Source organism: Populus nigra, chromosome 1, assembly GCF_951802175.1.
Source record: "Populus nigra chromosome 1, ddPopNigr1.1, whole genome shotgun sequence".
Taxonomy (NCBI): domain Eukaryota; kingdom Viridiplantae; phylum Streptophyta; class Magnoliopsida; order Malpighiales; family Salicaceae; genus Populus; species Populus nigra.
In genome coordinates, this window is record NC_084852.1 from 24,899,136 (window position 1) to 24,913,826 (window position 14,691).

General features: G+C 29.6%; 1 protein-coding gene across 1 annotated transcript; it reads left to right on the forward strand.

Moving 5' to 3' along the window:
- The first annotated feature begins 9,879 nt into the window (after nt 1-9,879).
- LOC133684914 (16.9 kDa class I heat shock protein 2-like) lies at nt 9,880-10,651 on the forward strand. Its single transcript, XM_062106868.1, has one exon. The coding sequence runs from the start codon at nt 10,049-10,051 to the stop codon at nt 10,526-10,528; it is 480 nt and encodes a 159-aa protein (XP_061962852.1). The 5' UTR covers nt 9,880-10,048; the 3' UTR covers nt 10,529-10,651.
- Nucleotides 10,652-14,691: the final 4,040 nt, after the last annotated feature.

The following is a 14,691-nucleotide window of genomic DNA, read 5'->3' on the forward strand; positions in this document are numbered from 1 at the left end:
CGGGAGCTGACCGTGTCGGTATGAGAGTGGGAGTTAGGGCAGCAGTCAGATATTTGTACGGGCAGATTTAGAGGTTGATTCCGTAAAACAGTGCATTTTTGGCTAAACTAAACCGGGCCTTCTCTATCCCCTTTGCAAGAGTCGTCATCTCGTCTTAAAATCTGAGTCTTGGACTCATCTCAGCCATTCAAAATTCCGCGGTGGTTTCCTATTGTCCGTTGGATTGTTACCAGCCAGTTTCGGAGTTTTCGGGCAGCAGGGAGTAAAAGTAACTGTAGTAAAATTGTGATTAGTTTTATGGTAATAGATAAGCTTCGTCTTATGTTATTCTTTACCAAAGACACTGATTGTGGAACAGTTTTATGGTAATGGTGATTTTTATGAGAGTGACAAATTGACAATGAAGCCCCTCCTTTATCGACTGGCATGGCAAGACATGTCAAAAACATTATCTTAGAAAGGACGATGATAATAATTCCTTTTTTTTTTTTTTTTATGTGAAGCAATTTTCATTCACATCACATATTTGATTAATCTATTGTACTAGCATGCTTACAAAACTTGGTTTCGCGCGCTGAGTTAGATCCTGGATTCAACTTTTAACTTCAACCAGGTAAAAACAAATTAGTTTTAAGTTGAATTAGTTTAACTAGATTTACCTGTCAAGTTAATTTACAATCATTTAAAATCCAGTTTAACTATTTTTAATTTTTTCTGAGATTGGATTTAATAATTTTATGTCCAAATAAATAAGTTAGTATGATTTGAATCAATAATAATCTTACACGACGTATTTTGTGGGGTACGAGGTTGCTAAAAAACCAATTTGGTGTTAGACTGATCTTTTAGCTAGATATGTATATAATTTTTTTTATTTTATTAACGTGAGTGTTTGAGTTAATTTGGACGTGCCTCGATTAATTTTACGGGTCTTGAAGTTAACGATCATGTAAGCCTCTAGTATTTCTAGAAAAATTTAAACTTATAATTATTGAAAAGCAAATTTAAAATATAACCAGTTAAACTATTCTCGGAATTATATTTATATAACACCTTGTTAGGTAGATATGTAAAATGCAATGGCTACTTGGTGTCATTTTTCTTGCCAAATACTTTCCAATGGCGGTCAAAATGTAAGGATTTCTTTTCAAATTGCAATGCATATTGTTTATACGTGATTGTTTACACATTTTAATGAAAATAAACCTGCACTTAAGATCCTAAAGTGTCGATTGTTTACACATTTTAATGAAAATAAACCTGCATATATATATATATAAGATCCTAAAGTGTTGGTATCCTCTTTGATTATATAACTAGCTACTAGGCATAAGTTTATACCCATTTGAATGAATTTTATTCCTCCCCTTTTCACCGAAAGCAAAGGCTAGTTATTTGAGGGGAAATTGTCAACAAAAGGGGGTGTCAAAATTTGAATTTTATTGCTGTAACCCGTAAAGAAAGCCCTCATGAAAAGCAGCAGTTCATATGAATCTTGAAAGCAGCTCCCATAATTGATTTGTACGAGAGCAAATCAGATCCTAGGCAAGATCGCAGTTTAGTTCACTGAGACCTTGACTCCATTCAACAAACATTTGGAACCTACTTTAAAATGAAGAAGTACTTAAAGCTGTGGTTTCCAGACCAAAGCAAAGTAGAATTTGGAACAGTGCTGCTCCGCCATTTTTATATAATCTCTGAAGAAGCATTGCACCGCTCGTCGTGGTTAAGGAAACTTCGCTTGCTAACCAGCAAATCATCTGTATCTTAAGGTCTACCATGTATAATGCACTGTAGATAGCTTCTCAGAAATTGTGTTTGAATAAACTAGTGCAAAACACGTCTATATATTAGAATGTGAATGTGATAATATTGGATTCTCAAACATTAGGAAACCCTCTCGCCTAACTTATACTACAAGAAAAGCATATTAAACTGAGATGGGTATAATTTAAAATTTGCACGCGATCTTTTATTAAAACAGAAGAAGAGATGGAATGAGTCATTGGTCGTAGAAATGAAATGCAAGACACAAATGGAGTTTCCAAGCGTTGAGTTTTTGGAAATGGCATAGCAAATGGGTTTTCCGAAAGGCATTCAAATAACTTCCAATCCTAGAAAAAAATGCCATAAAACTAGGTTTTGCCTTTGATCAATAAACAAAAAGGATTCGACTAACGACTGCTTTTAGAACACTTGTTAATATTTTATTTTTTTTAAGGAAACCTCACTCCCAAAAAGTGTATTTTGTGGGTCCAGGTAAGTGAGTAAAACACCGGTTGTCCCAGGCTCTTACAAGAGATGCACGCCCTGACTCGAACTCGAGACCTACTGTACTTGTTAATAGTTGTTCAATGCTTCTAATCAATCTATGTTTTTGTTTTTTGTTTATAATTTGTTGTAAGCACTTGAGAACATTACCTTCTTAAATAAAAATTAATTAATGTATTTAATTAATACCATATGTTGGTTTTTATTTTAATATTTGATTTTTATTATTTTTTTAAAAAAATCAATAATAAATAAAATGTAATGAATGTCAAACAACCAATTCAACTCTCAAAAATTTAAATTATTATTTGAAATATCAATATATAATTTATATTATTCTCTAACGCATCCCTTTAGGTGAAAACTCTTTAAGTTTAAAACTTGTATAAACTTATATTATTTTGTGTTTAATTTTTATCAAATAAATAAGGATAATAAAATTTAAATTCGTAACTGTTTGGTCATAAAGCTTTGATATCATGTCAAAAAACTAATTCAACCCAAAAAATTTAAGTTATTAAATAAAAACTCAAAATATAATTTATATTATTTTCTAATAATAAATATAAACTTAACACGTGTTTCAAGAGCACTTGGTAGCTTTATTTTTAAGGGAAAAAAAACACAAATAATTGACCATAAAAAGAAATACAATCACTATGATTTTGCCCTGCACTGAAAAGCGATGAAGATGATACCATGCTTATTATAAAGCTTCATCTCGTTCTACTTGTGCATGGGACACAAGAATAAAAAATCATAGTGTTAATTGTTAATTTTCAACTATTTTGGAATACAAAGTTTATATTAATTAGTCGCTCAAGTTAAGTATTTGCCTAGTCGTTAATTTAGGATTAAGTTTAGTTGGGCCACTTAATTAGTACTTTTGGATTTACATAAGTTAGAATCACTTAGGATTAAGAACACATGATGTATATATTCTGGAAGATGTAAATTAATTAAACTATAAAGTGTTTGAGGTAAGAATTCGTAGTTTGTTGGAATATGAATTATATATATATATATATATATATATATATATATATATATAAACTACAAATCCAACTAACCAATTTTAAGTTATATAACAGATTTAAATTATATAAAACTACAGTAATTAAGACTCGAACTTCACTTCATTAAAAGAATTAATTTATCAAATAAAAACCATTAATAAAGTAAGTATACTTAGTATTCAAGCATCGATATTTGCTTACGAAAGAAAGGTACTGACATAAATCGAGATACTAACGAAAGAGATATGCTAAACTTATATTATATACGAGGAGAAGATAAACATGGAACAATGGAAAGCATGGGTGGGTGTAACTTGCACGCTGTTCTTCATCAGCTTCGGAGATTCTAACATGGATCCCCTCCAGAGTCGACATACTGCAGCTTCTCTGGCCAATAACGCGACACAGCAACAATTTACTGGTAGACAACTTTAAGGGATGCTAAACTAGTAAAATTTTAAGTTTGTTTTTTAATATTCATGAGTTTAAGTTGTTTTAGAATTATTAGAAGTTTATATGATTATTAATTTTAAGATCCATAAAATTAATTGAGATACGCACAAACTAATTTAAATATCCATATTAATAAAAAATATATATATTTATGCTTTAGCTTTCGCAAGAACATAAGGGTGTGATGAGACTAATCCAATTTCAAGAATTCAATAAGTAAATTTGTAGAACTCATGGCTTGTACGCCATGCTATATGGACCCATAGATTAATGATTCCTGGAATCTGATGAGTGGCGATAGATTTAATTATTACATTTAAAGTGACCAATTGCCTGATTAGTCTAGTTAACTGCGGATTGCTTCTTGTTTACCATCATGCTTACTTTAATGAAGAAATCGACAAGATTGGCATATATGCTGATATGCATGGGTCCATTTCCATTATAATGTGTTCTTTGAGCGATCAATCTTTACTTGAAGGGTTTGCCTTCTGCGGGCGAGGATTAAAGCGACATAATGTGTTCTTTATTATTATTATTATTATTATTATTATTTACGTGTCCTTTTCTGTTAATATGAATTACACAAGCAAACTAAGAGCTACTTATTTCTTTTCTTCTTTAATCATGAAGAGCTACCTAATTTTTACTATTAAGCTGTTGGGAAAAAAAGATTTCTCGAACGAAAAAGGGAAGAACATAGTATTGAAATGGGTAATTAACTAGGCCTAATAAAGCTTTCCAAGATGCAACGGGCCAAGGTTAACGGGTTGCCCATGATTGTTTGGCAGGCCCAAAGTCAAAGCCCCTCGCATTCTGGGCTCTGTTGACTCTGCAGTCGATCTGGCACTTGTTAGCAATATTTTGAAAATTGATCTCGTCATCAAATTAGAAAAGGTGAGGGCATGAAAATGATTTTTTAAAAAAAAAAACACAAGAAGAAGAAGAAGAAAAGAGATATAATGCTAATATTAGACTGCAATTTTATGAGAAGTTGCCCAGTAAAAGATTAATTATATCGTAACATAAAACCAGAAACCTTTAAGTGATGTCGTTTTTACAATTTTAATTCTAAGAATATCCATTTTACATTTTTTATAATTCTAAAAACTATAAAAATGCGAAAATCTAGTATCAAAGTTCGACCACCAATAGCTTTTTAGTTATTGCAGACACATACATTAATTACTTGATCACAATTAGGAACGACAAGTACAATAAGAAAGTGAACTCCAAACATTATTATTTTTTATTTGAGAAATTCATTTTCTCTATAAATCTTTTACTTTCCAAAACCCTCATTTCCTCTCTCTAAAATGATTCCTTAATTTAATTTGAGGAATTAACTTTTTCGAATTTGAAAAATGATATTTAAGGCTTTGTTTTGTGAAAATTAACTTGTATTGAAAAAATGTTATACATGAGAAATATTTTCTCAAAATTTACTTTTTTTATGTTTGATTATATTAATGAAAAGCACTTGTAAGAAAGTAATTGTTTGGTATTTGGTATGTATATGATGAAGTTCCAAGAAATCCATATATTTTATGAGCAAAATTTATGTGTTAAATAATTGGTTAAATTTTTTATTCTAACAATCTGATTTATTCTCTCTAATCAAGATGAATAATAATCGGTACCTGATTTTTGGTAAGTCAAAGTGATTGGTGCTTGATATATATAAAAGATCTCATTCTATAGATTTGAGGATTCTCTGATGTTTAAGTACATATTTTTTTAGAGAAAATGCAAAGATATTTTTAAAGATAAACTCTGAAAGCATGTATGTTAAAAATCTCTCATCTTGAAAAGATTGTCCTCTTCTTTTTAAGAATCCAACGGGTTTGTATAACTCATGAATTTTACCTTTTTATCGAGGGGGACACTCTAAACTCCTTTCTTTTATTTTTTCTAGCATTAAAACATCTCTTAAGAGTTTAAAAAGGGAAGTTATCTATGTCTTATTTAATAAAGAAAAAATGTCTTTCATTCATAAGAATCTTATGGTTCAATATGGAGTTTAATAAGATTGTCAGAGCCATATGCACTTGAGATCAACGCTTGACTGAATCTGAGGGTAATGGGTTTGACATCTCATCAAGTACATACATATTTGGACTGAGCACTTGGTTGAGCTAGAGGATATTGGACTTGATAGTTCGTCAGACTTATATATTAGGGTTCAACGCTTGATTGAGCCTGAAAACGTTGGGTATGATAGTTTGTTAGACCTATATATATTAGGGTTCAATACTTGGTTAAGTTTGAGGATACTGTGCCTAATAGTTTATCTAACCTATTTATATTTAGGTTTAACACTTGACTGAGTCCGAAAATACTGAAATATCACCTTACATTTGATTCCTTGCTATGAACATAAATTTTAGACAAACAAAAATATATATAAAACATGTTTATCTATCAATATAAAAAATATGTGTCGGAAAGTAAATGACATGAATTATCTGATGGTGGAGCTCGTGTTTTGTTAACAAAATTAGTCTCGTAAATATTTTTATTTATTGATAGTTGTAAGTTGTTTTTCATTGTTTAAAGTTTATTTTTATTTTTATTTATTGTGTTTCATTGTTTAGTTTATATTAAAATAAACTAAACATAGAAAATGAGGAAAATATTTTACAGAAGCACAGCGAATATAGCCTAATATTATAATGAAGATATTGTAATTATTAGATGATACACCACTAATTCATATCACACAAGTTTTTAATTATAATTTTTTTTCTATCCCTTTTGTGCATTTTTTTCTTTGAAAATTTTCATTACCATACTTCCTTACGCATTAACAAGAACTAATAAAAAAAATCCAGATGGTGTGTCAAAAATACTATAGCAAAGGCGTGATTTACTCATTTGTTCTTGACAAAAAAAAAAAAAAGGAGAGTATGAATTGGTTTCGAGAGGTCAAATAATCTTTTCATGGTGTTTATTTGTTATTTTATAATTGTTAAGTAAAATCACCTGAATACTCTTAAAAAAAAAACACTTAACTATAATATAGAAGCGTTTTCATATATGTACTTTTTAAAGCACGGTATGATAATTCAATTGCTTTTAGAATTAAAATTCTCAAAGCATGTTTTCAAGGTTTTTTTTTGTTAGTTTTATAAAGGTTTTTTTTTTGTAGTAATTATTTGGTTCAAGGAATAATATGATAATTTAATAAATAAAATAAATAAAATAAAAAATATTGCACATACCAATCACTCCGCTACTTTTAAGCAACATGAGCAGCATAACTTCTTTTTGTTGTGTCATTGAATTCCCTCTAATGCCCTCTTTCTTAAAGGGTGACGCATGATAGTTGTTTCTTGATAGATTTTTTTTATCAATGTGTTTTTTTCCTTCCTCTCTTTTCTTTTAAAATTCACATTAGCCATTTAAAATTTGAATATTTCCTTTAGTTATGTATATTTGGGTGTCGGTCTTTATAATTTTTTATTTGTAATTCTTGTCCTTGGTATTGTTATAGTATTTTCAATTTTTTTATTTCATCTTTCAATTTAATTTAATTTTTTTTTTATTTTGGTCTTGATTATTTTTATTTCTTAATTTTGTTTCTTGCCCTCTTTGTAAACTTTCAATTGTTTTCAATTTAATCATTTGATAAAAAAATTTTTAATTTGTTTTTTTAGTTTAGTCCTCATTTTTTGTGGTTTCTTCTTTTAATATTTTGTGAAATTAATTTTTCTTTTCAACTTAACCCTTCAATTCAAAATTATTCATCATCTAATTTGATTTTTTTTTCAAATTTGATCCTCATTGTTTTAATTGCTATTTTTTCTTTGAATCCTTTTGTATAATTAATTTTTTTTAATTTCATCATTTGAATTTGATTTATTAAAAATTGAGCCTCATGTTTTTTTCAAGTTCGGTGCTTCTAATCAAATAGCCCGGGTCATGGGTTTTATAAGCCAACACGGGTCGGCATTGGTTTTTTTGGACTTATTTTCTTTTCTGATCTCATTACTGACATTGATTTTTTTTACAAAATAGGCTTCATGGTTTTCTTTGTTTTTCTTTCTATCAGATTATCTCAGTCTCATAACTTGGCCCGTGGGTTTTGTAGGTTAACTCGGGTGAGTTACACTTTTTTTTTGTTTTAATTACTCTTTATTCTTTTGGATCCTTTTGTGTGGTTGAATTTTTTAAAAAATTTTAGTTCTTCAATGTTTGGTTTGTTGAGAATTAAGTTTCATGGTTTTTCTATATTTGATGTTTCCAGTCAAATAACCCAAGTCACGGGTTTCGTAAGCTATCGGTGGTTTTTTTAATAATTGGGTTTCATGATTTCTTTTGCTTTCTTTTTTATCAGGTTACCTAATTTCATAACCTGACCTGTGAATTTGACGGGTTAACTTAGATGGGCTCAAGTCTTTTTTTTCTTACAATAGTTCTTTTTATCTTTTTGTATCATTGATTTTTTCTTTAATTTTATCCTTCAACATTTAATTAGTTGAAAATCAGGCTTCGAAGTTTTTCAAATTTGGTGATTCTGGTAAAATGACTTAAGTCATAGACTTAATAAGTTAACATGGGCTATCAATATTTTTTTAGGCTTTCTTTTTGTTGAGAATTGGGCTTATTGATTAAGCCTGAGTTTGAGATTTCACGGATTGTAATTTTGAAAGATTAACTCAAGTTTAGAATATTCACTCGGATTCACTTGATTTTTAATGTTTAACTTAGATGGGCTCAAGTCTTTTTTTTCTTACAATAGTTCTTTTTATCTTTTTGTATCATTGATTTTTTCTTTAATTTTATCCTTCAACATTTAATTAGTTGAAAATCAGGCTTCGAAGTTTTTCAAATTTGGTGATTCTGGTAAAATGACTTAAGTCATAGACTTAATAAGTTAACATGGGCTATCAATATTTTTTTAGGCTTTCTTTTTGTTGAGAATTGGGCTTATTGATTAAGCCTGAGTTTGAGATTTCACGGATTGTAATTTTGAAAGATTAACTCAAGTTTAGAATATTCACTCGGATTCACTTGATTTTTAATGTTATTAAATTAGGGTTGTCTTTTTTTTTTGTTATTAAACTAGTTGAACTTATTAAACCTAGTCAATTCAACCCAAGACTTGAATTTATTTTACTTTCTTAGAAATCCTAACGTCGCTTAACATCGTTCTTCTTACGTTTGAGAAATTTTGGCCTAGCCCGTATGTAGTGTTGTGCCAGCCACTGATATATGTTTACTAATTTGGTCATTTTTAATTTTTTTTTCACTTTTGACCTTTATTATTTAATTTATTATAATTGAGTTTTTTTAATTTATTTAGATGTAGTAGGTTTCATGGTTTTATTATGATCTCACATCCCATTTCACATTTTTCATAAGTTAACAATTATTGGACTAGGTCGCTATAATATGTTGTCTTTTTAATATTTTTTGTAAAAAATATATCATTCAATATATTATCATTTAAGTATTTGAAAAATATTTTGGTTATAATATATATATTTTTTTATATTCTAACATCTTAACATTTTTTTTAGGCTGAAAAAATCACCGAATCGTAATACAGAACGAGCAAAAAAGCTAGTTTATTCTATGTGACAACCAACAACATTAACAATAATAATATATTTAGATTCCTCAGGGAAGCAACGAACACAAAATGATTCTTCTCCGGTAATTCTATTTTACTAAGCGAACAGAATAATTCTAAATTCCTAATAATCTCTTTTCTTGAAGAGTGATTCTGGAAGAAAAAAATAAAGTATTATACAATCAAAGGTCATATATATGCATTATATCACAAGGTTAGATAAAAAAAAAGAAAAGCATACAAGAAAATTCTATATGTGATATCACTTCACTTATATGCAAGTGACAACATCGTAGCAACATAAATTCGAAAGAAAGAAAATTTATATACTCGAAAAAAGCTTTGTTTTGGCTGCAAGAAATTTATTTTCTTTTTATATATATACATATACAATCTTGACCTACTTGTATGCCAATATAGTTCCAGTAGCTTCTTCGGAAAAGGATCGTTCCACCGAAGGAAGTAGAAGAGTGGAGAAGAAAAGGAAGGTTCCATCGATTATTATTGATATAGATAATAAAATAATAATTAGAGCTACTGTGATGATTCAAGGGATGGAGCAACAAAGTGCTAGAATGCTCTTTCTTTTTCTTGATTTTTTAAAGCTAGAAGCCTCTTCCCACCCCTATATATAGCTTGTTTCATTTCGTCGTTAACTAATCGAAGTAAAAATTCTCAGCAGTCCTCTGATTTTCTATAAAATTTGTTTGTTTCGATCTAGTTACTTCCAACCATGGCATCCCTCATTCCTAGCTTCTTCGGCAGCCGAAAGACCAACGTGTTCGATCCATTTTCTCTCGACATTTGGGATCCTTTCGAGGGCCTCTTCTCTTCTACACTGGCCAATGTTCCTGCCTCAACAGGCGAAACATCAGCTTTTGTCAATGCAAGAATCGATTGGAAAGAGACTCCAGAAGCTCACGTTTTCAAAGCTGACCTTCCAGGGCTAAAGAAAGAGGAGGTCAAAGTGGAGGTGGAAGAGGGTAGAATCCTGCAAATCAGTGGAGAGAGGAGCAAAGAACAGGAGGGAAAAAATGATAAGTGGCATCGAATTGAGAGGAGCAGCGGCAAGTTTTTACGCAGGTTCAGGTTGCCAGGGAACGCAAAGATGGATCAAGTGAAAGCCAGCATGGAGAATGGAGTGCTTACTGTGACTATTCCCAAGGCAGAGGAAAAGAAGGCCGAGGTCAAGGCCATTGAGATTTCAGGCTAAACCCGAGTGTGAGAAGCAATAAAAATGGATAAAAAAGTGTGAGAATATGATTGTGTTTGTTATGATGTAAAAAGGAAGAAAAACGTGTTATTAATAAAAGATTAATAAGTATTTGGTCTAGAATTCTCATTGATCCATCATTCTTAACTATTATTTAATTTCTTTGCAAGATAGTTTAAAATAACAATTAGATCATTACTCGTGCTACTGGGTGATATTTTTTATATAAAAAAATATTCAATGTTGTTAATATGTTTTAGATTTTTTTTAATTATGAGATGATTTGATTTGATGTAATTAGTTAACTTGATATATTCAAAGATAAACTAGTTGATCGACAAAAATATAGTTTGACTAAAAAAAAATCAAGATATTTTTTTTTAAATATTGAAACAACGATATATGTGACTTAAATCAACTCAGGTTAACTTCTCAAATTTTTTACCCAGGTTATGAGACCTTAATAACTCTATAGAAGGTAGATAAAAAAAATATTAAATCCAATTCTCAACTAATCCAATATCGAATGATGAAATTAAAAACAAATTTTAACTAAAAAAATGAGTTCAATCAACTCAGGTTAACCTATTAAATTTGGGTCTTATGATCGGGATAACCCCTTGAAAGTAAATTGAAACAAGTTATGAAGCTCAATTCTTAATTAACTCAATATTGAAGGATGAATTTAAAAAAAAAATATATTAAAAAATAACACAAAAACCCACCCGAGTCAACTAATCAAACTTGTGACCTATGTCATGAGATTGAGATAACTTCATAGAACACAAACTAAAATAAATTATAAAAATTAATTCCTCCAACAACCTAATATTGATGGATAAACTTAAAAAGAAAATAACTAAAAAAGAAACAAAAAAACTCGAGCCAACTAGCCTAGCCCGCGACCTGAGTTATAAGACCATGATAAAAAAAAATTATAGAAAGAAAATAAAAAAATAAAATATGAAACTCAATTCTCAATCAACCCATTGTTAAAGGATTAAATTAAGAAAAAATCAAATAAGAAAAATGACAAAAAAATTACCCGAGTCAATCCAAGTTAACCTACTAAACCTGGGTTAGGAGACCGGGATAACTCTATAGAAAAAAAATTATAAAATTCAATTCTCAACAAATCTAATGTCGAATGATGAAACTGGAAAAAAAATCAATTAAAAAAACCCTAGACAACTTGGCTAACCCGTAAAACTCACAACCCAAGTCATGAAACCATGATAACCTCATAAAAAGTAAAAACAAATTAACAATTATGAAGCTCAATTCCCAATCAACCAAATGTTGAAGAATGAAGTTGAAATAAAAATAATTAAAAAAATAACCAAAAAAAAAATCTAAATAACACAGTTAACCCATAAAACTCATGACTCGGGTTATGAGATCGGGATAACTGCATAGAAATCAAATCAAAACAAATTATAAAGTCTATTATCCAATAAATCCAATGTTAGAGAATAAAATTAAAAAAATAAATTCTAAAAAATTTTAAGAACCAAAATAAAAAAAATTCTTGACATTTTCTAGTTAGTCAGCTGACTGTTAGCGATCAACATGTTAAAGATGGCGTCTACCTTGCTTTCATCGAAATCCCCGACTTTAGAGAGTTGTTCTTTGAGAAAAATTTTCTTTGCCTGCTTCTCTCGTTTTCGTTCTTTTGCGCAGGGGTATGACGGGTTAGCCTCAGAAAGGCAACTTTTTGGATAAGGCGGCGGCATAAAGACCAAGGTTGAGAGCGAGAAGAAAAGAAAAAGAAATGGTTGTCGGTAACAAACTAGAGTTCTTATCGGTGCATGCACCACATATCCATGAAGGAAATACTAAGATGAAGCTGAGGCAACCCTGAAATCGCCTTTTTGGCTGTTGAAATCATACTGGTGAATATTATGGGCAAACATATACTAAAAAGGTATATGATTTTTCAAGTTAGCCCCTAAAAGTTTTTTTTTATTTAGTCCATGTTCTTTTGGTTATGATTTTTTAAAAAATAATTCATTGAATTAAATTTTTTTATTTCATCCTCGTTCAATTTTTTTTGTAATCTAAGATAATTTTTGGAGTTGTATTTTTTTTATTCCACCCTCCGTAATTTTTTTTTCCTAATAGATTTCATCCTTATTCTTTTCACTGTTGTTGTTGTTTTTTTTTTTTTTTTGCTTTGGAAAACTTTCAAAACTAGTAAATTTTTTACCCAATTTAATTCTTTGTTATTAAATTGCTTTGAATTTGATATTCTTGGTTAAGCCTGTGTCTAAGATTTCATGAGCTACAAGCTTTGGAAATGAACTCGGCTTCATGAGGTTTGCCTAAGATTACTTTGGTTTTTTTTTTTTATCATTTTTCTAAATTGATACCTTTTCGATTTTATACTTCAATATTAATTTAATTGAAAACTGAGCTCTGATTTTTTTTTCATGCTTTCTATGACCTTGGTTTTATCATTTTTTATTTATTACGTTACCTCATGTCTTTTTAATTGTTATTCTTTGTTAAATTTATTTTTTTACAATACATTTTATTCTTGAATTAAATAGAATTGATTTATTAAATATAGGTGGATGCTCACTTCATTTTATTTTATTCGATTTGGTTTTCTGGAACGTTGCTCTAGCAATCAATGTGACTTCTTTTTATGTTGCTATCTACAATGTTGCAATCAGGTTTGAACCATCTCAATAAGCTCTTTTATAGTAGGTGATGTTCGCAATGGAGTGACGATAGGTTTCTAACGATTCTTTTCTTTTCTTTTCTTTTCTTTTCCTTCTAGGTATAATATTGGTGTCTTAGTGGTTTTGGTTGATTGTTGCTAGATATTTTTTTTTACGGTTTGTCTGATATCGTTGCCTATAGTTTAAATCAAATTATTAAACTACTCGGTCTTATTGAATCTAGTCAAGTTAGTGACTTGAGTATTGAATTTTTCTTGCTTCTTTAAAAATATTATTATCATCTAAACATCTTTTTGCATTCTTAAGAAATTTTGATTGACCCATACTGATTTAAATAGCTTCTATATATTATGTGGATTGTCAATATGCTACTAAATAAGATTTTAAAAATAATTTTATATTCATTTACTAATACATTTGTTAAAATGAAAATTCTTTAAACTTAAAAAAGTTTAAGAATTGCATTGACTCTCCAGTATCTTATTATAAAGTTTTTAATTTAATTAAAACTATAAAGGTATTATGAACTAGACTTGTGTTTTTTTTAGCTATTAAAACTCTAACATTATATTATAAAAGGCCAATTGTGAGATATAATCACTTTCATGGATTGAGAGATGAATGGTTGTGAGTGGTTCTAAGTAGCTATATTATTTATTAATTTAAAATTTTGAGTCAATTATTCTCATTAATAAATTTTATATAATCTTATAAGTTTAAAATAAGTTTTAAAAGTTTGACATTAACAGAACCTCGACCAGTTTTTTGTTAAAAGTATTTTATACAAAATGAATACAGAAAAAAAAGAAGAAAAATGTTTATCAATAAAAGATTTTACCCAAAACAAATGCTATCTCGAATTGGATGTACATGAAGCTCGTACAAAGACAAAGCTTCATAATTAACAGCAATCAATTAGTTTATCAAGTCGATCGACCTTCTCGGCATCATTACTTTTTCCCGAATACCAAACCATGCCATGATCTTACGAAAGCGAGAATGGTTGTTTGAATGGAAAAAGGCCGATGTTTGATGATTTCTCTAAGAAGACTTTAACACTGCAATATTATGTAATGCAACACACATTTTCTTATTCATCTGTTGTAACATTTATACAGTCTAGGAACCTTAATTGCAGGAGTTCAAATATGTGTAACGGAAAGATAATTACAATCAGAATTAATAACAATATTTCAAACTAATCCTATGATTACGAAGAGCACAAAATCTGGCACTTATCATGGTAACAGCTGCGGTTGAATTGGCAAAGAGTTAATCTCATCAGATTCCTTGATACGCCCCCGCAAGAACGGGCTACCATCGGAGAGACCGATCTTGTCACGTAAGAATTCTGTTCGTTGCCGGGAGAGAGGCTTGGTAAGCAGATCCGCTAGCTGATCAGTCGTGTGAACATGTTGAACATTAAGAATTTTTTTCGCAACCAAATCTCTTACAAAGTGAATATCAATCTGTATATGT